Below are 27,855 nucleotides of genomic sequence, written 5' to 3'. Positions count from 1 at the left end.
AGGAGGGACTGAAAGATACATCACTTATTTAGACTAATGAAATGGTAAAATTTACCTTTTTTTTTGTTTTTTTAAGCTAGCAAAAAGCAAAATCCCAAAAAAGTGGGATTATTAGCATATCAATAGGAACCATGAAGTCAAAAGGGAGAGAAATCAATTAAACGGGGTGGGGGGTTTCACAATGAATAACTCTAGGGCAGACAATTTTCAGACATCCTGGGATAAATAAAACATCGAACAACCTCCAATCCTACACCACCACATTGTCCAGCTGGTCACCACTGTATTGCGGTGTGACAGTGTCAGTGGGTGCATTGGTCCTGCACTGTGCCTGTCCCTGTACACCAATCATCACCTCAAGCAGCTTCTCTGGCCATCCTGTGTCCAAGCAATTGAAAACAGGCAAACCACAAATCGCTGCCCAAAACAGCAGGGAGAGAGGATACCACTGCCAACAATGACCTGCCACCTGAGGCCCTCGTCTAGCAGGTCTGCAGAGCTATTTTCTGTGATCATTAACATTGGAAAAAAACACTAGTTTGCATCTTCAACACACCTGGAGAGTTATCATAACCAAATTAAACCCCTCAGCATTTGCCAGACTATCCACCCACTCCCTGGCTATTTAGATGCACCAGGACAAACATACAGTTCTTTTAACTACAACTAGCAGTCATTTTGCTCCTCTCCATGCTTTCAAAGCTGAGAGCCATCAAAGATTAGCAGAAAAAAATCATTACTATTTTTTCCTAAGAAGCAGCACTGGTAATAGGCTTCAGAAAAAATTGTCCTAAATGTAAGTGATAAGCGTAGGCTGTGTGAAGGCTGACAGGTCTGATTATAATTATCACTGCAATGGGACCAGCACTAACCTCCCTTCTGGAAGGCAATGACAATTTCTGGAAGGGAATATGCAAGTGAATTATAATAAACAACATCACTGCAAGTGGAACTGTCTTTCACTAGGATAGTAAATAAGGGTCTGATTTAGGAAAAAAAAAAAAAAAAAAAAAAAAGGCAAAAAAACCCCACAAAAACAAATACACAAACAAGCAAATAAAACCACCACAACCCACAACCTTGAGCACTTAATCAAGTTCATCCCAATAGAAAATGACACTCAATCATACACTTAAGTTTCACTGAATTCAAGATGATGGAAGTAAAAGAATGAAGTGGGACACCGGAAGCATGGGATGGAGTCATGCATGCAAGAGGTGTTTGGAAACAGAGGATATCTCCTGAAATCATACTTAAAGAACATGCTCTGCAACACAACATGAACAGAGAGGCCTGCAGGGCACGTTAGTCCAGACCAAGCTAAATATTCAAAGCTAAGACACAACTTAGGCATCCTTGTATCAACCTTTCCCCATTCTTCATATCCTACCAGGAACAAAGCCAAATAGAATCAACAGAAAGCTCTTCAAATTCCATCTATACATGGACTCAAATACCACAACATTGCTTTTCAACAGCATTTTGAGGTAGATATGGTAGGTAGTATTCTTCAAAATCAGCCTATCCTAACCTTTTTTGTGGTTTTCCTTAGCCTACAGGTTGGTTTGTCATTTCTCATTCCATTTCCACTGGAAACTCAGAAACAGAGAAGCTTGGACAATCTGGAATAAGAGTACAGTAGCTTTTTATGTCTAAACAAAGGGAAATAGATATTATCTTCTTAACAGTGGGCTATAACTGCAGAGGAGTTGAAGAGGAGAGCCTTGGAGTCAAAGGCAGTTCTAGGAGTTTCATTCTCATTATATCTCAATGGAGTGAAGCAAATAAATTGCACAAGGAGACATATGGAAGCTCACTACGCAAATGGCCTATTTAAAGCTCTTACTTCCTAATTAGGTCCTGGTGTCAGGAGGTTGGTAACAATTATTCACACATAGATCATTTAGATGCAATATAAACTGTTCTAAAACCCAAACTATCATAATAGCATGCATTAAAAAGAAGCCCTATTTAGCCTGATCTTTTTAGACTCTTTTACTTAGTGCTTAGAATATCAGTTTCTGTGCTACACACATCCTAAATTTCTTGTCCAACACAGCAATAATGGGTTTGAAAGGGGAAAAAGAAGAAACAAAATTCTTCACAGCCATAATGCCTTGTTCTTACCTTGTTCACAGATTTCGTCACTGGACTCTGCACAACGAACCCACACTCTCTTCCCAAATTCTTCATCTGACTCTGTGGCGTTTCCCAGAGCAAAGAGAAAAGAGAGAACCTTGATTGTGGGAACGACTGTGCAGAAAATGGTCACAAGCATCTAAAGTTTCACTCTGTCCTCCTCCATTTCATTACATCTTTCTGTGTGCCCACCACCACCTGCCAGCTGGGGCCCTCTGTGAACCTGCTGCCGGGGTTCACTCTTGGCCCCACTCCATTTTGGAAGGCCCCTCAAGTTTCTCCTGAACTCAGCCAGCTGAGCAGGTTTATCCTCTCAAGTAGCCCTGGTAAGCACGGGAGCACCATGTGGCCATCATGGTTTTCCCCAGCAGCCACTGGGCATGCAACAAGCCATGATGGCAGGGAGCAGAGCCATGGATTCTTATGACAATCCATGTTGGAAAGGGCTGGGAAGAGCAGGAAGGTGTCAAAGGATGCCAACCCATCTGTTTTGCTTAAGAATTAAAACAGGAAGCTGAAGCCAAGGATCACCACATTGCACAACCATTTAAAACAGGGTAAGTGCTTGTGATTCAACATTGTGACTGTGTTGAACGTGCTCTGCCCTGTGCTTCTGCACCTCTGGTACTAAACTGAGATATTCTTCTCCCCTTCTTCCCTTCCTGCCTCCTTTCCCATCTTTGTCAACCTCTCCAGCCCTTCACACAAAGGTGAAATATTTTACATTTTCACCTGTAGTAATGCAGATCAGAGAGTGCTTGCTTTGCTTTTCACTGATTTTGCCCAAGGCATCCTTTTAAGTGGCAGCCTGTGCAAAGATAATAGGTGGCACGATTTTCTGTAACTGGAATCAGCAACAAATCAGCCATCTGCCACTCCAGGGGTCTGAGATTAACCCAGCTACTGGACCGTGACTGCAGAGCATTTGCACATTTAGATTACAAAAATGTGAGGTTACCAGTCCAAAAAATAAAAAAAAAACCTAAGACTAGGGAAGTTGTGGGGAGAAGGGGTGGAAGATAACCTTGGAAGAGTCCTCCAAATTGAACCTTCCAGACACAAGTCATCTCATAACAACTCTGAGCAGACATTCATCATTACAAAGTATAAAAAGGATGAAGGACTTGAAGAAAGCAACTTGAGGTTCATGAGACATCATGTTTCAGTGAAATACATCCAAAGACACCTATTTGATACAAAGACACATTCAGCTGCCTTGTCAATGCCTTGCAACGGTCCTTGGGAAGTATGACCAAGCTGTCCAGCTGGCTTACTTGGACCACTGGGAATGTACAAGAGTAACATTTTTGTCCCAAGGTGGATGAGACACATTACACAAGCTCCCTTACTCCAGAGCATTGTCAAGATATTGAGGAAATGAAAGAGGCCTGCATTCTGAAATATCAAGGCTTAGGAAGGTCTCTTCATTTGCTGTCCTCAGTTTACCTTTCTGAATAACAAACACCATACTGCTGCTTCACAGACACGGATGTTGTCATTCCATATTAATATTTGTCAATATCTTTGGGATACTCACTATAAATCTGGTAGGAAATGTTATTTGGCAACTGAAGTATTAAGAGGTTTACATCACTAGTAAGCAGAAGCTAGCTTTGCATCTAAAAGCATGAGCCGTGCTCTGTGCAGGTGTATGGTGGGCTAGGACAGTCACCAGGGTCTCATCTGCTCACTTTGATGTGGGCTTCAATCCCCACTCCTGCCATTTGCTTTTGTAGGTTGGAATCCCACAGTCAGGGACTTCAGGTTAAAAAGAGGAGGTTGTGCCCAAAGAAAGAGGTGCAGCTGCAGCCAAAAGTATCAGCCAGGACTTGAGACAACAGCATCTCCTCTGTGTAAGCCCAAGCTGAGCTGTAGCAATTGGTGGTTGAAGGCACAGCTTAGAGCAAAGGAGACATGCTATTCCGTACAAAACCTAATAACATCACCTCAGAAATTAGTGCACCTCCTAGCAACATTATCTGGGGACTGAGCTTTCCATCCTCTGCAGAGGAAGGACTGTGGATCTGCACGGAGCTGTGAGATAGTGAGGACAGCAGGCTGGATGACACCTTTGAGTGTCCCTAAATTGCCCACTATTTATCACAGTATATCCAAAAGGTAAAGCTTGGGCAGAATTAGATGCTCTAAAACCAAACCTATGTGTCTAAAACCAAATGTGAGGTTTGAAGTGGTTTGGATTTATACTAGGGCATGGTTTTCAGGTGAGAGTGAGGTCATGGGCATCATCTCACGCCTGGAACTTCAAACTGGGCCAAGCTAACAGCCCAACAACCCACAAGCTGCTGAGATGAAGCAAGTTAATGAGCCTCTTCCCATGCTTTAGAAAGGTCTCCTTGACCTTGACCTGCTGGCTGTGTGAGTGCTAAAACTGCTGTTAAAACAGGATTTGGACCCACATTCAAACCCAAAGGCAGGAGTTTTCCCTTTCTTTCATTTCTACTTTCTCTAAAGCCAATCTAAAACTTCACGTCCAAGTGTCAGAATGCTCCAGAAAGAAGCATATGTGTGTGTGTGTGGTCTATGGTGGGGGAAATCTTTGTATTGAGCTTCAATTATTGCATTGCCACAAAAATGTTTGTGCTACTAATTTTTAAAAGGTTTAAAAGAAATTAAAACGCCATTAAATAAAAAAATAAAAAAAATAAAAAAATAAAAAGGTACTTTTCTGTACCTTTTCCATCCTGTGAATGGAGGGAGGCTTTGCAGGAAGGGTTTTTGCCATAGAAGCACTGACACTGCATTAACCAAATGCTCAGCTGAGCTGCAGAGCTGCCTTGAAGTTGCCTTGTCCCCTAGCAAATGTGAAGCGGAGGAAAACACCGATGTAGGTGATGCTGCACCTTGCAGTGATTTGCGTGTCCTACAAGTAACCTTGCATCAGGATACAGAGCTGTGAGAGCAGCCTTATGGGTATGGAGAGGGGAGGAGGAGGACAGCGAGCAGGAGGGGAAGGAGTAGTAACAGGAAAACAATCAGAAAATTCCCTGGGAATCAATTCTTCTCTTCTTCCTTAGGAAAACAAACAAACAAAATCTCTGCCCAATATGGAGATGAGCACACTCGCTCTGTCTCTGTTTATAATCCATTCCGGCAAGCATCATAACAGACACACATGGGCTAGAGACCGGCTGCAAGCAGAGCATTTCTGCCCAGCACTTTCAAGGGGTGCAAGGGGCTGCCCCTCTTCTGCTTCCTCTCCACCCCAAGTCCCCAGCAAGGGTCTGCTCTTTTTCCTAGGATCTCTAAATACCGCTTAGGGCAGACGATGGTGGAGAGAAGAGTCATATTTAAGAGGCGAAGAGGAAGCAGAGAGGTGGGAGAACACCCCTGAGCCTGGCTAGCGGCCCCCTGGCCACAGCCATTCTCATTCCCGGCACGTTTCGCTGCTCTCCAGCACAGCCCGGCTTCGAAATATTAGTGTGGCGCAGAGTGCCATTTTCGAGCCACTGCAGCTCCTTCTTGGCACTGGTTCAGCTTTTTGTCTTGCCTTCTCCTCCGAGTGCCCAGTAGAGGGGAGGAGGGAAGAATGGAAGAAAATAAAGCCCTGCTGCTTCGCTGCCGAGGCCGTCAGCCTCCTCCAGCGCACCCGCCCTGCCTGCAGCACCCCGCACCCTCACAGCCCACTCCCAACAGAACCCACTTGGCAAACATAAATCTCTTCCCACCTCCGCAGCAGCCAGTTCACAGCCTCCTTCCCCCACCTCCTGCCACCCTTTTTTTCATCGCTTTCTCCTTTGTACTCCTCTAAATTTTTCCAGCCAAGCGTTACAACCTTCCATCCACACTTCCTTCTTCATCCCCATCCCTTCCACCTCCTCCCTTCACATCAGGAAAGAAAAAGAATGGTGCCACAGTTGCACTGGCATCTCCTCGGAGTGGAGAGTTGCTGCACCCACAGCACGCCAGGCAGGTCCAGCTCACAGCTGCCCAAGCACAGGCGAGCTGCAGCACTCACGGGCACACATGCACAAACACACACACATGTCACCGGGCAGGACAGACTCCCTTTCCATCCCTTGGCGTTGCTGCAAATACAAAGTTACTGCAAGCCTGCATTTGGCAACTGAGTTTCTCCTCCTGCCTGTGGGGTCGGGAGAAAAACAAGAGGCAGAATAATGAGAGAGGGAGGGTGTATTTTTTTAAGCAACCCAAACATGGCACTGAGTGCTTCCACCAACAACTTCTCAGCCTGCTGTGCTGGCAACCGGCTGCTGGTTCCAGCCTGGTACAAGCTTTGATTTGTTTTTCTCTCCTCTTAAATGCCCTCCTCCCAGATATTTATTCCTCTATTTTTTTTTTTCTTTTTAGTTTTTTTCTTCCCCCTTTCCATCTTAGCTTGTCCATAGAGCTCCCTTCCTCTCCCACCCACAAACCCAAAGCTGCGTGTGTGGGAAGGAGCACCAGAGAGAGTAAAACGTGAGGTAACAATCAGTGGACAAAGAAAGGGGGAAAAAAAAACATATGTATACACAGCATATGTATGCTTTTCTCTGAGGAAGAAGGAGAGAGTGATAAATATCCTAAAATAGACAACATGACCCTTGTGCATGCCAGGACATGCAAGTTCCAGCCCCTTCCACAAAGGAAGGAGACAGTTTTGGTTGGGAGGTGCAGAAAGATTGAGGCAAAATGCATGTTCTCCATGGAAAGAACCTGAGAGAGACAACTTTAAGCCAGTGACATGACTCCGAATAAACTGGAGTGCGAAACACTGACATATGCGTGATAGAGATAAAGTGGTGTAAAATGCACCTTGTCTGGAGCCTGGAGGAAAGAGATTTGGAGAAAAAAATATAATAATGTTGAGGCTGATGCTGTGGATGGTTTGGGAGGGACATGGGAAGAAAGAAGATGCACCAAGGATTTTAGCATGGTGGCTTGAGTGCATTAAGCTGCAAAGCGAAGCTAGAGACATAGAACAGGGGTCGACCCCAGAAGCAGCAACTCGTGTCCATGGGGTTTTTTATGAGTGTGGTTCTGAAACACATCAGGAGGGACTCCTTGGAAGCTACAGGAGTTAGAGAGTGGTGAAACAAATGAACAGTTGATGTGCCTCAGGCCTGATGTCTCTGCTCCCTCCGGACAACAAGTCCTTTGGGAGCCCTGGCAAAAGTGCCAGCAAAAGGCTGGTTTTCACTGAACATGCACTGGCCACCCCAAGGACTAGAAGAGAAGTCAGCTGAAAAGCAGGGTAGCTGAGACACACTGGGAGACAGACAGTCAGCATGCTCAGGATGGTACAGACAAACCAGCAGTGTCCTGAGTAGCTGCCTAATATGTACCTTGGCAAAATCTCACCTGGCTGCGGATGAAGCAGAAATCACAGGCTGGAATCGTAAACCCCTCAGTTGGTCTGACTTTTGCTTCCCTGGCCTGCACGTATATCGCAGGAGGAAAGCGGAGGGCTGGATGACATCCTCTAGCTGCCAGGAGCCACATGGAGGAGCTGGTCCTTTGGCCACCACCAGCTGCTGCTTGTGGAGCAGCTGATGGGCAGGCACTGAAGTGGACTTAAAACAAAGAGATGCCCTGCTGTGACTGCACTCATTAAGGGACGTATGAGTTTGCATAATTAAACCTAAAGGCCTATGCCCTTAGGAGCACCTCTGCCACTGGGATGTGACCCCTGTGCAAGGTACACATTGGAGCTTTGTCCTGGCCACTGCAGCACAGATGTGGATATCTGGGTTGGATAGAGAAATATCCAGGTTGGGCCACCAAATGCCCTCTTCTGAACTGTGACTTCACTGCCCAGGACCTTTGCATAAGGATATCATCCAGCACTGGCAATGGCTCCTCCCAGCCTCTGTTTCCAAAGTTATCTGGTGTCTACCCAAATCCTCTCTTCCAGCTGGTATACACATCAGTTTTTTGTCTTTGCTAATCCTTGGGTTGAGGGTGGGTTTCTGCCCTACCATCCAGCACTGAGAAACCAGGGCTGGCATTTGGCAAGACAGACTGGGTCCCTCATGTGTGCTCATGGCAAAGCAGACCCTAAACCCTTAATCAGAGACACCTGCAGAGAAGCATCTCCCCTGGAGGTACCATTGAAGTGGCTTCCAGGTAGAGGCGCTATCCGGCTTTGAATCAAAAGGTGTTACAAATAAATGATAGTACAGACTATCAAGTTCTCAGATGCAAAGTAGAGTGAGAAAGAATATTTTAGCATCCTCTTTCTAAGCACATTAACTCTTGGCAGGCACAATTGTTCAGGTTTTCAGAGCTGAAAACTTCACACAATAAGCAGCACGTTGAGTCCACATGCTTCGTCTGCAATTTCAACAACTCTAAAATCCACATTTTCCCTACACTATATCCCCCCAGTGCAGCCAGCATTCAAACATTATGTTGTTCTGGGAGTTACATCAGTAAACATATACTCAGTGGTGATACTTCCTAGGGAAAAAAAATCTCCACTTTGCCACTGTAAGCTCACAACAGACAGTGCCTAAAGATTTTTATCAACTAGCTTCTAATGCTTTTCTTCCCAGAGTGAGCAAGCACTTTGTATCAATCTGGCTTACTTTAGTGCAGTGACCCAGTGCCATGCTCTGCTGCAGAAAGTTCAGGTCCCAGCTGCGGGGCTAAACTCTTGCTGACACCGAGCTGATTTCTCTGCCTCTGTCACCCACGCTGCCAGGGAGTGGGGGGGTATGACAATGTTGGGTTTTGTTTGTTTGTTTGTTTTCCCCAGGCTGGAAAAGAAAGAAAGCAACCATGCAAAATACAGAGAAAATGTGGCGAAGGAGAAGGGGGAAGAAAGCAATCCTAACATGTGAGGTAAGGTTGTGAAGAGGAAATCCTTCAGGTAACACAGAGAACTTCATTGCATTCTGTTTCTTCACCAAGGAGAAAAATCTTGCTCAAGAGGCAATTAAAATGTTACAGGCAAGGAAAAGCTTTCAGGATGCCTTGAAGGACTTGTTTGTGTGTGCAAGTGCACGGAGAGAGATGCAAGGGGGGAAATCACTACTAGTGATGGGTGAACTACAAAAGGTTGGGTGGTTTAGTTTGGATAAAGATCCTCACATGCAGATGCTTATCTAAAGCCCTCGGTCTTCGAAACAGGGCTAGGAATGTCTTAAGAACAGACCCTTCTTGCATGACTTCCAGTATCTCTCAGAACAGCCAACCATGCCAAAAATACCACAAAAACAGCTTCTTTTCATCTTCTTTTATGCAGCATTTTGGCTCTTCTGCTTCTGGTTCCAACTAAAACCTAAAACCGCAAAGCCTTTGACTGGAAGGTTGGACTGTGCTTATTTAATTTCAGGCCATCCTGGTTCTCATGACTGCACACATACAAGGAAAATAAGAAAAAGTGGTGTTGTGATTCTATGGAACACTTTAAAAGAAAAGAAGGCTCCCTGAAAATTAGGAGAAAAACAAGCTGCCTTCCCTAAGAGAGGAGTACTAGCCCCAATTTCTCCTGCTTTAAGCAAACTAGTTTGTAAAATCACAGAATGATAGAATAGTTTGGGTTGGAAGGGACCTTTGAAGGTCTTACTTATCTGTGAGCTGGCTAGTCTTCTAGATAACATGCAAGATCACAGCATTTCCAGTTCAAAAGCGCCTGGTAGCCTTGGGTGATTATTAGTCAGTGAATACTACTGTATCAATAAACAAAATAAGGACTTTGAAAAGACTCTTGTTTCCCTACCCAATCTGGAAACTCATCAGAATGGCAGCAGCCCTAATTTGACAGAGGAAGAAAGGAAGAAAGAAAACAGTTTGAATATAATATAGTGCCCTTCAGTTTTCTTAAATCAGAGTGTAATTGATGCAAAATATCCCAGGTATGGTGCTGTTTGGATGAAAGTGGTGTGTTTTGCTTAAGTTCCCTGGACAAACAGGGCTGTCACAGGGCTGGTTTTGATCTCTGGTGAGATTTACATGAGGACATCTCAAGTAATTTTGCTCAGTGTGTAAATGAGACCGGAATCAGGCCAGTATGCTTTGTAAGGATGCTACCAGATATCCCATGTCCCTAGATTATTCATTTCAAGAAGGTTAAAAGCACATATATTCACTTTACATGTACTGAAGAATGAGTGTTTTGGTGTTAAAGACCAGATAATGTTCCTCTTAAATGATTTCCTGTAGTATTTTTTCCTGCTTTTCCTATGATTTATTAATTACTCAAGCAACGATTTTCAGCTCATCCAAGTGGTGTGGAGACCAAGACTCAGGTCTTCAGCTGGTAAAGTTAGGATAATTCAACCCTAGTCAACAGAAATGATGGATGAGGTCAGTGGAAAAGGTGCGAACCAAGAGTTTATACCACACAGGCTTCCAAAACAAGGGCACAGTCTTCTAGACAGCACAGTCTAAGTATTTTCCCACTGAAGCTGATGGCACTTCTTGTGAGTGACCAAGACAGGTACAGGAGGCCCAAGTCCCTACTCATGTCCACATGCATGAGTTGGGAGAAGCTCCATTACCTGACACAGGTCATGCTCTTTGAAAATCCATTAATTCTGTCCTGATAAATGCTGCAGGAAGTTGATCACTTTAGTCAAAACTTGGCTTTTGTACAGCTTCTTAGTTTAGGTGGTGGGAGGAAGTGATGGGTTTTACTCTTGGCTGGAAAAAAAGTAAAATATCTAGACCCTTCCAAGGGTGGTGAACAGTTGAAAAATCTGGCCCTGAGCTTGTTTGAAAAAGTGACCCCATCTATCTAGCTATTACACCACTCTCTGCCTATGACCAACACATGGATTGATATTTACTTGCAGGAAATGCTGGCAAGAGATGGAGGTTCCCATTTATTTGTGCTGTTTACTGCTCCCTGGAGATCACAGCCTTCAGCAATGATGGAGCAGACTGCTTCACAGGTGCACAGTTTACACGCCAAATGGGTTGTAAATCAGAACAGAGGAAGAAAAGGTTGGAAAAATGCTTGTTTGGAGAAGAGACCATTGGAAAAGGATGTTGACCGTGTTCATTTTACAGGTCTCATCTCCCAAGTCTACACTTGCTTACACTGAACCAGGGGGACTGGGTCCTGGATCTGAAATCCAAGGAGCACTTTGATAATTTGTCAGAGATTACACAGGGGGTGAACTTGTCCCTGATCTCCATTATTACTTCAAAACCAGGAATTCTCATACCCTTTTGGACAGATGGCTGGTTCTATTACTTCTTATGTTAGATTTCCCATTGAGGTTGAAAGCAAATCCACATTCAAGCCGAAAGTAAACAACCTGTGAATTCAAAAGGCATTATCTCAAACTGCCAAAGCATTTGCTGTGTATGCTGCAGATGTCAAATAGACAGTTTCCCACAGCCCTGAGCTTAGACACAGAACTAAGTTACACAGCAAAACCATCCACCCAGCCTGAAAACCCATTCTGTGCAAAACTCACTCTCCTTGCTGGTGCTGGAGACTCAGCTGGAGGAGATTAATGTAGTCTCTCTGATTTGAATAGAGCTACGTCAATTTATACCAGATGAGGATTTCACCCTTTGGAAGCCAAGTGGGAAATAGTTATCCATGACTTTTTTAGCAGTGTAGTTTGAGGAACGAAAGTAAAATATGGTGTATTCTATAGGCTGAAAAGGGCACTAAGCAAGTTTATTTCCATTTCTATGGTTAATTTCTGAAGAAAATTATTAGAGAGCTTGATCCTAAAGAATGAGGCTTTGCAGAAAAATGCATCTAAATAACACAGCTTATAAGTACAACTAACACAAGTTACCCAGCTTATCCCAATTCCTGCTACCTTCCCAAATGTCAACAAAAAGTTAACTAGGAACCCAAGTATGACATTGCTGTGGTATTGCAGGGAATTCAGAAAGTGGAAAGGACTGAATAAACCAGTCTATTATTTTCCTGCCAGTGCTGAATGAAGAGGACAAAACCCATGAAACTAAACAATACAAACAAAAAACCCCACCCATATGCTTTGAAATGCTCTAAACACTAGTACCATGGTGTGCTCCTTGGCTGTAAAAATGTGCAAGATTGTTTTTCTAATATACTTTGGTGTAAATTTAACAGTATCACTGAAGTAATATTCTGTAAATCAGGATTCATTCAATTTAAAGCAATATAACCTCATGGTATACATTCAGGAACAATTACCCAAATTGAGTCTTTGATTTATTCTTTCATATAGGAGGCCCCAGTTGCAGACTCAGATGTTCCTTGATTTCCCCCTAAGTAAACTGGAGGTCAAATATTTCACTGATAGAAATGAATGGAGATTTTTAAGACGAATTTAATTTGAAATCAAACTTTATATTGTTCAAGTTGAAGCCACTAGGCTAATGCAGCTCCTAAGAAAATTCACCTCCTCTTTCCTCCAGCCATCCTTATTTTCACTTTACAATTCAGTGTAAGCTGGCAATTAGCAATACTTTGTCTGTTTATAGAGCCTTCCATCTGAGGATCTAGAAACACTTTGCAAACACTAATGAATTAAGCTTCTTAACACCCCCTGTGAGACAGATACCACTATCTCATTTGCACAGCTCAGAGAAGAGGTGCGAGCCAGCAGCAGAGCTGGGAAGCCACTCCAGACCCTGAACCTCACCTTCACATCTATAATGCAAGGTTTTATATGGATGTGGTGATGTGCGTGGCAACTTGTGAACCTTACAATTATCTCTGTGGACTGCCAGTTGCCCAGATGCCTGACAGGCTGAAAACAGAGGGTTGAAGTTCTACCCATATAGAAAACTTCAGTCCCAATTACTCTCGGAAAGAAACACCATAAGTATGCCATCCGTCCTCATCTGAAACAATCACTCCCAAATACGATCTTCTGACATTGAAAACAGGAGAGAAAAATGGATATTCAGATGTCCTTACTCGTTTTTTAATAATAACACCAACGCTGGATAAAACAATACAAAGGTCCAGGAGGATTCACTTCTTTTTCTTTGCATCTTTAATTGTCCACAACTTTTTCTCACACAAAGGAAAGTTACAATATCCAAGTCTGATTGCAAGTCATGATGATAAGAGGAACTGAAAGGATTTTTAAAGAAAGCCAAAAGGTTTGCTTCCAACACTATGAGGAATGCTTAGATTTTACACAAACCTTAGGACAAGATAGGCATTGATGAGTATCTTTTTTTCCAAAGCACGGTTTCATTAATTTAAGAGCAGTACCTATTCAAAGCATTTTTCCTTGTAGTCATTCTCCAAATGCATGACAATTGGACAATTTCCATTATGATTCTTCTGTCTAAAAATACACACCTCCCACACTATTCAATTCATCACTGAGGCAGTCAGCCTGTTTATTGTTGAAGTTTTGCCCATTTAATAGTGCACTTAGGAAAGCTTAACACAAACATTGACCAATTCATCGCTGTCACAAAAACAAAAGCCCTAGAAATCATTCATCTAAGCAGGAGTCAAGAGCAAGACTCTCTTATTTAGAGATCGATCAATAAGAAATTATGTTATAGAAGCTATTCTAAACAGAGTAGATTTTTTAATATATATTTTTTCTAAAAAAAACCTCTTTTCTTCTACAGATCAAAATTTAGGATAATGGCAAACAAAATATTTGGGTTTGCTTTTGAAGTCTGGTGGCGACCTTGAATTCCAGAAATGGGGCACTACAGAAGAAACAGGCATTTGACATATTCAGCGTGTTGATTTGTGAACTATTAGCAGATTGCTGTTTGCCTAAAATACGTATTTGAAATTCTTTTCTAACAAGTCTTCTTGATCTCTTCCCAATTCATGAGCTGTTAAATGTCTGTACAACACGGCAATGTTTGTCTTCTGAACAGAGGGATATTACAATCCCTAGAAGCAGGTTTCCAGTGAGAATATTAAAGGCGCTATTCAGAAATATTCTCCAGTATTCGCAACTTCCACAAACACTCCTGCTCACAAATGTGTTTACTGGAATATTTGTCAAGAGCAAACATGAGGGGATGGTGGGAGAAAGTGTATAAAGTCTAACCAAGCTAATAAAACCCCAACAGCTAATGAATACTTGTGGAAAATGTCTTATGGTATTTCCTCAGCTACGGATGCTAATTAGAAATGCCTATAAAGCTTAAACTCTTTTGTTGCCTACCTCCTCAAGTGCTCCCTTATTGAAAGCTACTTCTATGGTTCTTTTTATCAAGTTCATCCCTGTTACATCTGCTGGATCCAGAAGCCGTTTTTTAACATTTTTTTGTGTGCATTTCAAATGGATGAGGTTATGAGCAACTGGACAGAGGCCCAGAAACTCATTTCACATAAGCAGCTGGATGGCTAACAGCTTTTTACTGTCTCTGACCAAAGAAAGACCTACAACAGATATTAATATATATGTAAATTGGTCAATATGTCTTACTGCCCAATACTGAATCACCACAGTGTTACACAGTACTGTGGATGCTCTCTTCAGGCCTCTTTCTTCAACAGCAAAACAGCTTCTGAATTGAGTCTTCTTCTGCAAACAGGATCAGTAGGTACCCAAAGAAACACAACAAGCTCATGTTGCTACAGGACATTGGCTCAAAAGCACATGGCCAGGGAAGGGAGAATTGCAGGAAAATCCAGTGGACATCCTCAGGCCTACATGTCTGGGCGAATGAGGATGGTGAATCATGGTTGCTCAGCCAAGTCAGTACCATGCAGATGAGCAGTTTTTGCCTGAGAAACTCAAACACTAGGCACTGAACTCCAGCATTTTTAGATAAGAACAACCAAAGGAAGCATTTGTGATCACAGAATCACAGAATCCCAGAATGTCAGGAGTTGGAAGGGACCTCAAAAGCTCATCCAGTGCAATCCCCCCACTGGAGCAGGAACACCCAGATGAGGTTACACAGGAAGGTGTCCAGGTGGGTTTGAATGTCTGCAAAGTAGGAGACTCTACAAACCCACTGGGCAGCCTGGGCCAGGCTCTGGCATCCTCACTGAGAAGAAGTTTCTTCTCATATTTAAGTGAAACCTCTTGTTTTCCAGCTTGAATCCATTATCCCTTGTCCTACTGTTGGTTGTCACCGAGAAGAGCCTGGCTCCATCCTCCTGACTCTCGCCCTTTACATATTTGTAAACATTAATAAGGTCACCCTTCAGTCTCCTCCAAGCTGAAGAGCCCCAGATCCCTCAGCCTTTCCTCATAAGGGAGATACTCCACTCCCTTAATTTTCTTTGTTGCCCATGTGATGCATGGCAGTGGGACACAGCACAAGGTTAACATGTATCTCTCCTTTGAAAAACCCATGAAGGGAGATAGTTTGCTCTCCTTCTTCCACAAGCTATATTTTATAAATTCTGGACCAGGTTATTCTCCTAAAGGGAAACTTTAATTCAGTAGGACTACTGTGAACTTTCTCTTCCACACTACTGACATCACAGGACAGATTAGTCTGTGGCCAGGGCCAGGATGAGTCTGTACCTAGGCTCCTCAAAATGCTTTTGCAATGTCAAGATTCACCATAAGCTCTTGTAACTCACCACCATACCTGTTTTCCAGTAAAGCATGATACTTACTTTTACACCTGAATAATACTGAGTTTACTGGAATGATCTTTGCTCTGCTGTGAATGCAGTCAGCTCACACAGTAATAAGATAGAGTTGTTCTTTCTTTAAAAAAAAAAGCGAACTCTAGTTCACTGCAAATGGGTTTTTACTTCACAAATTCTGCCTATTAACTGAATACATCATTCCTTATGTTTCTCCTGGAAGGTAACGGAAAGCAGTGGACCATCCAGAATTTTTACAGACTGTCCCCTCTGGTCATGCATTACTAGAGACGGTACTGTATAATGCATGACTTACCTGCAAAGACATTGGAGGAGTAATGAAATAAGCAGATGCTCCGTCAGCAGACTTTTAAAACATTGGTATTGCAATCTAAAATGCAGTCAGCCATGACACGCATATGCCCTTTATTTATGGAGCTGATAAAGGCTCTACGTTAGGAGCAGTCAAGCTGCTTTTTTACTTTCTGCCTTTTTTTCATATTGAAGAAAGTTTCTGTCTTGTTATTTTATTCTCATGTAAGCTTCAGATCTGTTAGGAAAAGCAGGATTTACCTCCTGACCCATCTCTTAAAAATATAGGTCTAAAGAAACCAGACAACTTCATCCCAACCAATCACCAGTGTATCCCTATAATGATTTCTCTCCTTCTAACACAGATGATGTCTGAAACAGGAAGATCTTGTTATCTCACTCGAGTTAACTATTTCTCTCTACTGGCTAGAAAGGAAACCTAGGACAACAAGGCTAGCAGAAGGTGAGAACACCACAGATGCCCACACCAGCAGAGTCGCACACATTCACTCATATGCAGTTTCAAATTTGTATACTTTTCTATCATCAGTGTTTTTCCAGGTAATTTAATGACAACAGTAGACACATTTTCCCCCATATTCCATTCCAAACAATGGTAGATAAGAAAACAGGAAGGTTTACACAGATCAAAGGAAAGGATGGCGTTAACATTAACATCCACCATATGAGTAACATTTTGCACTATAAATAAAAGAGCACTGCTCAGCAGCTCAAGGAGCAAAGTTCTGAAGCCACCGAGTCCTATTGCTGTGGCCCAGGGGAGGATTTTGGTTCACATTCAATGTTGTGTTTGATCACTGGTACATCACCCAAAGGTTCACAGCAAAAAAGATGATGGGACACAGAAAAGCTCTTCTTCCTAACATCGGAAAGGAAACTGATGCTTGCTGACTGACAGCTCCCCAGCTAGCTTCTGTGCATCTAATTACTGAGCCGCAACCCAAATCAAAATGCCTTGTTGCAGCTGGTGTCTCACTTAATCCATTCATAACATGAGCTAATTAGCATTGATGTTTTTGGGCAAGTTTATTCCAAATGTGGTCAAGTCCCAGGCTTTCAGCTTACTTGCTAGGACCCATTGAGCATCCTGAGAGAGGCTATGTTTCTGCCCAGAAGGCATTTTTGGGCCTTCTGATGACTTAAGAGTGGGTGCAGGGCAATATGCTGTGCTGGGCTGAGATAAACACTGGCACATAAGCACTGCTGCTAAGCTGTTCTTGTCACGACACCCTACCTCCATGCAGAAGAGTCTGGAGCAAAATCAAGATATTTCATCGTTTTCTTCCTGTCTGAATTCAAATGTCCAGATTGGGAAAAAACAAAACAAAACAAATCAAAAATAAACAAAAAAACCTCCCACACTTGGAAAGTGGGAGAAGTCAAGGAACAATTCTGTATTTTACATTATTGTGTATGATTAGAGCTGAGAAAAGAGGCCAGTTATCAGTTTTGCATTTCCTATTCAACCTATGGGATTAGAAGATGATGGCAGGTGCTAATGGGAATTTTGCCCATGGCAGAAAACCAGGATCCTAAATCATGAAAACCCCTAGCAACGATCTATAATGGCTGCACTTGGAAATTGGTGATATAAGAAATTGTCACTTGGCAGAAAACTGACTTTCCGCTCCTTCGGCGCACCACAATTTCAGTTTAATTTGTAACAGGATGCAAGTGTAAATGAAATGACAACAGAGCTATCAGCTATTCTGTTGGTAACACTTGGAGCAATAGTTTCGATTTGACTAGACGCAGCTGTCCACTGCATGGAACGACCTTTAGCCCCGTCCTTGGCAAAATTCAATTCTCTCCATGTCTGACTCCGTCCATGGGGACTTGAGTAGCGGAGCTGCCAGAATAATCAGCGCATTGCTTAATGACAGGCACTTCAACGAGTAACGCGGTCGTGCATTGTCAGAAACGGAGTCCATAGCTCTGGGGAGAGGGTGGGGAGACTCCTTGTTATTCGAAAGGAAATAAAGTGGTTGCATCAGAGCAAATGTGGATGCGCACAGTTGCCTTTGCTTGATGAGCGTCACTGACGTGCTCAGCGCCACGTGAGTGTATGTAAACATGGAGTTTTCTCATGTGTTTGTCAGCAAATACGCATTTTTATTAGATTCACCTCTCAAAAAATGCTGGGATTCTGCTGCAGCTCTGCGTTGGACTACTGTGAAAAGTAATTTCTATTTATATAAGTCTAAATGTGTATACATCCCATATGGTGATGCTTACATAGCCATCCAGATGTATACCATCCAACATGTGTAGACATATGTATAGATATACATACATTTTGGTGCATTCATTACATTGGTCACTACAATAAGATGTTTAGATTCCAAGCATCAAAAAAAAATAGGAATTTCCCAACTTTGCAGCTATTTGTTCAAACTTATTTCTGTTTGAGTGGGTGTCTCTCCAGCAGCATGACCAAGGCACTCTCTTACATGTGATAGGAAAGGCATATCACCATGGCATTAACACATGTGCTCCAGCCCACATCATGGCTGGACCCACAGGGATGGACCCGGCACTTCCTTATTTTTTAGCTAATTGATTCAGCAGCCTGAATGCAGAGAACAGAAATTATGTTGGGTCCAAAAATGGACCCATCCTTTCCTTGATTGAGAATCATTGCAGATATGCACTGCTTTGGCTGGCAAGATTTGCTACAACCACCGCCAGTGAGAGATTGCAAGGGGTGAGACACCATCTCCACCTGCCCCACAAACCCTAGAGAATTTCTCTCTTTGCTGTTTTTGTGTAGGCAGCACTGTGGGCCCAGCTCTTCGTAAGATTCATGTTGTGTTATTATTCTGACCTGCTGCCAACATTTTCCTGAGAAACAAAAATGAGAAACGGGGAACGGCGATCTCACACAGCTCATAACTCAGCCAGCATGGAGAGGAGTTTCATGGGAGAAGGGAAAGGCATGCCTTCAGCCACAAAGCTTTTGTCCCTGCCAAAATTCTAAGGTTCTTTTTCAAACAATAGAGATATTAAAGTTTTTTTAAAAATAAAAAAACTAAGGGGGAAAACAAAACAAAATGAAACAAAACAAAACAAAACAAAACAAACTAACTAACAAACAAAAACAAGTACAAAAATAAAGAGGACATGAAAACATTCGTAATGGAAAACCTTAGGAACGTAAAAAATGCTGGTCTTTGTAGACAAGAAAACAAGGTGGTCTTCAAAACTCTGTGAAATCATGTTACAGTGGAGCGTGTTAAATAACCCAAATACAGGAGTCACCGCCACTGCCCTGTCACACACACCCTACTAATGGCTCCTGCTATTTATTCAGGAAAGGGAGAAATTGCACAGAACCTAAATGTTTCCTCTCCCGTAAGTCCATCCAATGGCTTTGTGCAAGCAGGTCTGTGCACAGTTTGGCCCAATCCTCCTCATCTCTGTTCGCTCCTGCCTGGCTCTCTCCTTGACCTTCCCTGTCACCTTACCTACCACACCAACACTTTTTCACCAGCCTGTTTAGTGGCTCTCTCTTCCATTTTCTTTGTGACAATGAGTTCATTGTCTAACTTTTTTACTCCTCCTTCCCGTTAACTTTGCTCACTCTGTTTTTCACTTTTTTGCCTGTAACTTTTGATAGCTCCACATACCTGCAGAAACATGCACCACTACTAGATGGTTCTTTATTCTCTCATTTCTCTCCAAATGCCTAAATAATCCAGAGATAAATATTTTAGGATGGCTGCATAGGATCAACAGTAGAACATCATCACCCCTTCTGCTAGCTTAGAAGAATACAGCACTTTGCTGGGAACTTGTATGAAGAATCACAAGAGTGTGACATGAAGAGAGAAACTCAGTATAGATTTTCTGAATGCTTGACAGAGATGTGTTACCAGTTCTAGAACATATACTGCTTTTCATTAACTTAAAGCTAGATATTCTTGGTTCAAAGTCCTCACTTAGTGATGCAGAAATGAGGCAAACTGAGACAATCATAAAATATCCACCCTGGTTTCCAGCAAACAGACAACATGAACACAACTCAGAATATTTTTTTTCCACATATATACACAAAATTTTAACTTCCTTATTTGATAACCACCTTTTTTACTCTCTTAAACTAAATCCAAATAGCCAAAGCAGAAAATGGACAGAAGCTGAAAAATAACTGCAAAAGGTACATAAATCAAACTCTTCATGAACATTCTTTCTCTTTTTGTGCTCTGCTATCAAATCCATTTATTAAGCTAAAAATACTGTATTTCTGTAAGTCCTAGCAGAACAACACATTATAGAATAAATAGAAAGTCTCTTATTGATTTTAAAAAAAAAAAAAATGTTTTTTTTACAGTCCCAAGAACTGAAATATTAATCTGATCCTTAGATAAATAGGACCTTGCCAGAATAGGTCATTGGAACAAGCAATGTCATACTAAAACTGGAAGGTATTTACCATCACACTGAGATGTAGGGGCATTCCTCAAATCTCCAGTCCATCTCAGTGGCCTAAAACACCTCCTGCCAATTCCAAAATGTGTAACTATACAGAGCATTGCGTGAGCACATCAGAAAAGTATTACCAACAACGTAACAAACATGGGACTCCAGAAGTCTGGTTAAGGAGACAGGCATTGATATCTCCACACTGCTGCAGAGGTAGCAGGAAAGACCAAAAAAAACCCCAAAAAACAAACAAACAAACAAAAAAAAAACCAAAAAAACAAACAACAAAAAAAGATCGTTACGTAAATAAATAGGTAGAGAGATATCAGGGAAAGGATGAAACACGGTCATAACAAGAAAGCCCTTGAGGTGCTGGAGCAAGTTCAGAGAAGGGAACGGGGCTGGGGAAGGGGCTGGAGCACAAGTGTGATGGGAGTGGCTGAGGGACCTGAGGGGTTCAGTTGGAGAACAGGAGCTGAGGGGAGACCTTCTGATCTCTGAACTGCCTGAAAGGAGCTTGGAGCCAGGGGGCGTCGGGCTCTGCTCCCAAGGAACAAGCACCAGGACAAGAGGAAACAGTGTCAAGTTGCTCCAAGGGAGGTTGAGGTTGGATCTGGGGAACAATTTCTTTGGCAAAGGGCTTTCAGGCATTGGAACAGGCTGCCCAGGGCAGTGGTGGAGTCACCATCCCTGGAGGGGTTGAACAGATGCTGAGATCAGGTTCTCAGGGACAGGATTTAGGTTAATGGTTGAACTCAATGATCTAAAAGATCTTTTCCAAGAAAAAATTATTCTATGTTTCTACAGTCACAGTAAGAGCAGAGAAGAACATGGGGATCTTTACTCCTCTCTAGCCACTCATCTCCAACAGGGCTGACCTCCACCATCATCCAGTTCCTTAAACTCTGACTCAGACTCAACAGATATGGAAAGAATTGAAAGCCATAGTGGCAGTTGTTCTCCCTGGGGGGAAGTAGTGAACAGCAGGAAGCCACCCTACTTTCCAGCTCTTCATGTTCACCAAAAGCCCACACTTCCAGCTACCATCTTTTGGAAATGGCTCTCCCATACTTGAGAGCTGGAAACCTGCACTCATTTACTCACAACCAGGGAACTCTGCCAACAGCCTCACAACCTGCAGATTTTGATTGCATTAATTTGTTCTGAAGCGGGTTTTCCTCTTGAGCCTGGAGTAGAAGGCAATTAATTAAGACCCATTTCCACCCCCAACCCCTCCCCCCATCAGATTAAAACAAATTAAATGGCAGCAATAGGACAGGCTTGTCTGGGATAGGGATTCTTGGAGAAGCAAGGCTTTGCCTCTCCTCTGTGCGGGAAGCTGATCCTATTACTTTGCTCATCTGAGCTTGGATTATCTCTGAAAGGTGCCCTATGTGTTATCCCACAAGCCTGCAAGTCCCACTGCATTTCCCAGGCATGGAAGCCCAACTGCAAACCAGTGTGAACAAACACAATTTCTGCTCAACCTCTTCCATTTCAGGCAATGAACACTGTGCTGGAAATCAAATGAAAACAGCATCATTTATGGAAAAGCTGCTGCTTAACCTGTGTGTGACTTCCACGTTAAATAGCCAAAAGCCACCAGCATTCTTCCAAGGCCACTCTCCTCCTTACTGGTGCGCAAGGGGAGAGAGGCATTATAGGACAGCCCTTTGGGATGATATGTCCTCCTGAAAGTGCCCCCAGCATGTGGTCCCTGGCCTGGTGAGAAACAGTCATAGCTAAGCAGATGAGTGTTAATTTCTGAAAAAATCAGAGACAGGCAAATCAATCAATTAAGTAAAAACACCAAATGTACATTGAATTTGATCTATTCTTTTAAAAGGATTAAAGTAAAGGAATCGTACACAATACACCTACCTCTGTCACTATTTTCCATTGTATTCTCTGATTTCCCAGCTATAAATCAAACCCAAGGCCCTCCAACTGGCCCAGACCCCTAATTCTGCCCAGATTGAAGACAATGGTGATACTTTAACCCAAACACAACATGTAGCTTCCAAACACCTTATACATTACCTGGAAGTTTGTCTCAGTTCTCACAGTAGCTATTACACATTCTTGAAGTAGAAATCAGAGGAAATCCTCTGGCAGTGTGTACTATTTACAGATGCAATGTGCTAGGCTAGGGAACTGCATTGGGAATTGACCCATCAGTCCAAAGCAGAATCTTTACCCTGGAAATGTCAGAAATATCTTTGCTGTCACCGGTACAGAACTTTATGCTGGAGGAAATGGCCAAGGTGATGAAACATTGCTCTTCTGTCTCCAAGCAATGCACAGAAAAGTGAAAAAACCAGCAAAAATATTCTTCTAATTGAAAACACAGCACCAGTTAATGATCTTTGAAGTGTGTGTGTGTGTTTCGCGGGGGATGGGGGAGAAATGGATCACTGTAACCAACAACACCCCAAAGGACTATAAATCAAACAGCATACAGCTGTTGGTATCAAATATAACTCCTTTAGCACTACATCAAAAAGCTTTAATTAACAACTAATTTATTCAAGTGAAAAAAAAAATCTCTTGCACCAAATAATTGCATTATAACTTGGGGACTAGACTGTGTATTTTCCCCCTCTCTAAAGCGTGACAGCAACAGCAGAGGAAATTGAGCCTTTAGAGAACAGCTAAGTAGAAAAATGGATCAAATATTTAGAGGGCTTGTTGATGGGCTTTTTGAGCCAGCAGAAGCCGAATCAGACCATTTATTGAAAAAGGGTGCATTGCAAAGTCTGTTTGCTCTAGGACCTACTTCTAATAAAAATGCTTATAAAGATAAATGGCACTGGCTTGCAGCAGGCAGGGTGCGGACAGGTGTTGTACAAACCACCCCATGCAGTGGTGTCAATTCTGCTCCACGCCTCTGTTTCGTCAGCCTTGGACAAGTCCTGTGGTGCAGATTGCCAAGCAAGGTTTCAGCTGTGCAGGGCTTTTGTCTTAGCAGCCAAATGTCTGTGGGGCAGCCGTCAACAACCTCCAAACATGATTGTTGGAGAGCTAAACCAGACTTGAACCCCAAATGCGAAAGGCCAGATTGGTAAATGAATTCCTTCCTTCCTTCCTCTTGTGCTGAAAAGTGTGTGTCGGAGCAGCCCAGAGCTTGCACGCCCCCAGCATTGCTGTTCTTCCACAAGCCAAGAGCCCACACACAAGCATCCCTTCACTCCAGAAGCAGGACAGCAACTGGAGCCACACAGCATGATCCAAGTCCCATGACCACCTGCTGCCACCCTCTGCAGCAAAAATTGGAGGGATGTTTCTTTTATTTTTTTTCTTTTATTTCTCCATAACTTTATGCGAGCAATGACTAACTAATCTCTGGTGGGGCAAGGTAAGTGCCATTATCCTGCTTTAATGGCTAATGAAGCCAAAGCAGAGTAAGTAGTTTACTGGTTGTCTCATCTTTGGGGCCCCATCACAAATGTTTTACTGTTCCTCTGAGTGCAGTGAAGTCTCTCATTAATGCTGCCATTGATTACAGTGTACAATCTTCGGGGCAGGGACTGTGATTTTCTTTTCATTTGTTTAATGAAAAGCATGCTGCCTTTCAATTCCTCTGGATTCAGTTGCCTAGGTATTCAGTGGGAGCCCTGATGTAAATGCAGAAGGGGACAGGCATTTGATGATGACACACAGTGTGCATGAACCAGCTGAGGTTGTTGTGAAAGACCTGCGGTGAACCTTCAAAGCCTTTCTCTGTGTTCAACATCACCGCTGAATACATGCCTGGTAGTGCTGGTCCACCACCATGCACAATGCTATTCTGAAAACTCTTGAAGTATACATGAAACCTAACCAGGTTGTGACGCGAAGAATTTTTATTAATAAGGTGGTTTAAAGAAAGCATTGGGTTGCCGCTGCAAATATCAAACTTAACGAACAGTGCAGAATATAAACACTATCCAACCCAGAGGACAATAATAATGGCAATCTGTTTAATTTATTAGTTTAAGTACAAAATTAAATAATTTGGCATAGTGTTCTATCTGCATGTATCTGTCATCTAACAATATATCACACTGTAGGAATGATTTAAAAGGCAGGCAAGATTTATTTTTGTTTGTGAGAGCTTTATCCTGTTAGGCCTCAAAATTTAATAGTAATGTTCAATATAATCACTATAATTTACAAAGAACATTCAAAAAAGCTAAAAAAGGGGCTTAAAAACTGATTAGCTTAAATCTTTTTGCTGTATTTCAAATATACATATATGCTAAAATGTGTTTGCTGAACAGATTTCGGAGGTAACGTTCACGAGTGACATTGTTCTAGCTTTTCAATCATGATCTAAAGCTTTTACACATGTCAAACTTTGAAAAATATCTATATTAGTGCTATAGGCACATGTTAGAAAATTGCTGTTCAGTTAGTTTGAGTTGGTACTTCACAATGCTAAACATCAAGCCTATGAGCAGGATTGCTTTACACACAAAACAAAGTATCCTAGTCCTCACCTCCCTGCAATAAATAATTATGCCATTCAAGATGAACATGTTAGATAAATTTCCCATCCACCAGTTTTCAGTCATTCTTGTTGACACACACTGGCTGCATAAGAGAAAGGAAAATCAGAGAACACGGAGAGTCAAGGACGCAGGGGGTGGATTGATTAGTGACCTGAGGGTTAAGACAAGCACCTAAGTTCAGGTCCTGCCTCTGCTAGTGACTACAAAGAAAAGAAACACTTCATCTTTTGAATCTTCATCTATAAAATTAAGATATTCATCCCCACGTGAAATTCAATGGGCTGTGATGCTCCGGTTCCTTTGGGCATTACAAATTATGAAAAAATTGTAATTTTCCAAGAACAATCTTCTTACTTGCTTACTTCAATGATCAATTTAAGTCTGGTGCATAAAACCTGACAACTTCATGCTGGGCTTATCTTTTATTATTGGCCATAAATTGTCTACCTACTTATAAATCTAGTTATGGAATATAAATACACTTGTGAAATGCTTCCTTGAAATTAAGTAAAAAAATACAGCACACAACAGTAAGACCCAAGCTAAGAGAAAACCTGCTGGCATATAGAAGACTTCTTTATTATTATTGTAGAAAATAAGTGCTAAATTCTTGTTTTTCTCCATCTGGAGGATATTGTTCTTCCACCTGCTGACCCACACGGGGTAAGCAGAGTTTCACCTCAGCCCACCCCAGGAGGAGGTGCAGAGAGGAGGGGTCATCACTAGTGCTTCAAGCTAGAGATTCTCTAAGCGCAGCAGCATCTTTGTTTCCCATGAGACATTTTGAATCTTCCACACTCCTTCCGTTTCCTGTTTTCTTTCACTCCTTTCCTTTCTTAAATCCCAAACAATAAAGTTCAATGGGAATGCAAATGTAGCTCTCCGTTTAAAATCGTAGCCGAGAAGGCAGTGTGTCACCCATATTTATGAGCTCTAAATGGCTTTTATCAAAGTGAGGTCGCACTAAATCACCCCCAAGCTGTCATAAATACAAATGACTCGACATAGTCTGCAACAGGCCTTCGGGGGAAAATTATATGATCTGCTGTTGCAGTTACGCTATATCACACAGCGAGCTCATATATTTCCACTGGCAAGGTAACCTGATCCTTCAAAGGACACTAATAGGTGAAAGGCGGACATGAGAAATAGTGAATCAAGCAGGGTGTGTCTGTGCATGTGCATGCATGTTAAGCGCATGGACCTCTGAGCTAAAACCCAAGTTCCTTTCCCAAATGGAAGAGGAGGCCCTCGTGGCTTGGAGCATGAGGTTTCCTTGGCTGCCTCGGTGGTGCAGGGAAGCTGCCAGCCAAGGGAGAATGATCCAGGGGCTCACCAGGGTATTTCCCACTTAAAAATTCATGTGAAGACATGAAAATTACAAAGATATGAACCAGAGCTATCCAGACTCCAAAGACTGGACCCCTTCCAAGCAAATTAAAGAAGCCATTCCTTCATCTCAGTTAGTGAAGGCCAGGTTTATAGCAAAGCCTACCACAGGATAAAGAGGAAATCCTTACAAAGAAGGCATGAGCTGGACAGTGGTAAAAACCAGCATGAGCTCCTGAGTTAACAGGCACTATTTTTTTTTTTGTTAACCTCTGTTCTATATATTAATTGCTGTCTACATGTGCATGAACACAGAAATGCATACATATATGAAGAAGAAGGAATTCTAATCAGATACTATCTAATCTGTAGACAGTGACAATAATTTGACGGAGCCTCCAGAGATGGAGTTTAGAACAGCCCATGGAGCACTGCCCCCACCCAGCTCTTTGCAGACTGCCTTGTGTGATTTGATGTGACAGTGTGGAGGCTCATGTTCAACAGGTCTTCCTGCTGTCACGCTATGATTGCATCATGTTACATATAAAATAAGTCAATTTCAATAAGCATTAGTTTTTTTGGGTTTTTTGGGTTTTTTGGGTTTTTTTGGTTTGGTTTGGTTTGGTTTTTGTTTTGGTTTTTGTTTTGGTTTTGGTTTTTTTTTTGTTTGTTTGTTTTTTTGTTTTTTTTTTTTTTTTATCAGGGATGAAGACAGTGCCTCTGTCTGCTTGGCAAGCACTCACAATGATAAGTCAGTTTGGGTTTGCTATCTCTAATGTAATAGAGGCAATATGCCAATTTTCAGCAATCCAAATTGGATGCGGGCATTTATAATGGTACCGTTCTCAGAGAACGAGGTCTCTAACATTAAATTATGTATTTTAATTAAAAGCTGAACTTACAGAGCTTGAGCTACTAAACTTGATTTTCAACTGCCGCGAGCTTGGTGGAAAGCCAGTGGCCAGTGCTGCCATTTTCCATTGTTTAGCTTTTCACAATCACTTTGCTCAGAAAATCTGCTCACTTTGGAGCTGCAAAGATGGCCAAGTGAAAGGTGCATTTGAGCGATTTACCAAAAAAGCAACAAAGAGGACAACAGGAGCAACGCCATGAGAAATCATGCACTGAACTCCTGCTGCTGCCATGCAATGCACTGCTTCTCACAGGTGGATCATCTCCTGCAAGTGCCAGGGGACATGCAGACTTGCCTGGGGCTGGGGGATGAGCGTTATCAGCCCTGCCTTGCCTGCTGGAAAGCCTGCATTGTCAGATGGGAAAAGCCCAAGGACTAAGCAAGCCAAAAACACTGCCTGAACCAGCTCGTTATGCTTCAGGAAGAACTTCACCAGCTTCCACAGCTGGTCTCTTGGCTTGAGCTAGTGCTGCTTGGCTTCACGAGCAGGGAAGCAAAAAAAGGCACAAGGCGTTCTTGCAAAACAGTGAGGTGGTGGCAGGCTGACCTTTGCCGATGGGTCAAGCAGCAAGGCTCACCATCTGAGAAACAGCACCTGGAAGCCATCCAGCCATCTGTCCAGTGTGATTAAAAGCAAAATATGAAATGCTTCAGAATAAGGAGAAATAGGATCACAGGTCTGGGTTGCATAATATCATGCATTTGTGTAACCAGTCTAAATAGAGCGTGTGAGTCGACCAGACGTTTTTCATTTCAGTGTGCAGCACTGCAGAGCAGATCAG

The 27,855-nt window shown here is 42.6% G+C and overlaps 1 protein-coding gene across 1 annotated transcript in view; it reads right to left on the bottom strand.

Annotated features, from left to right (window-relative positions):
- The window catches only part of SETBP1 (SET binding protein 1), a gene marked incomplete at both ends in the record, with an annotated part of 244,339 nt that overhangs the window by 140,198 nt on the left and 76,286 nt on the right, over positions 1-27,855 (bottom strand). Inside the window, one exon of the mRNA XM_080362046.1 lies at positions 2,128-2,199. Within this exon, the coding sequence (XP_080218172.1) occupies positions 2,128-2,199 (72 nt within the window). The remainder of the gene's footprint in view (positions 1-2,127; positions 2,200-27,855) is intronic.

The sequence above is a fragment of the Nesoenas mayeri genome (assembly GCF_963082525.1).
Source record: "Nesoenas mayeri genome assembly, chromosome: Z".
Taxonomy (NCBI): Eukaryota; Metazoa; Chordata; class Aves; order Columbiformes; family Columbidae; genus Nesoenas; species Nesoenas mayeri.
Note: the sequence above shows the minus strand (reverse complement) of the source record. Positions and strands in the feature narration are given on the sequence as shown.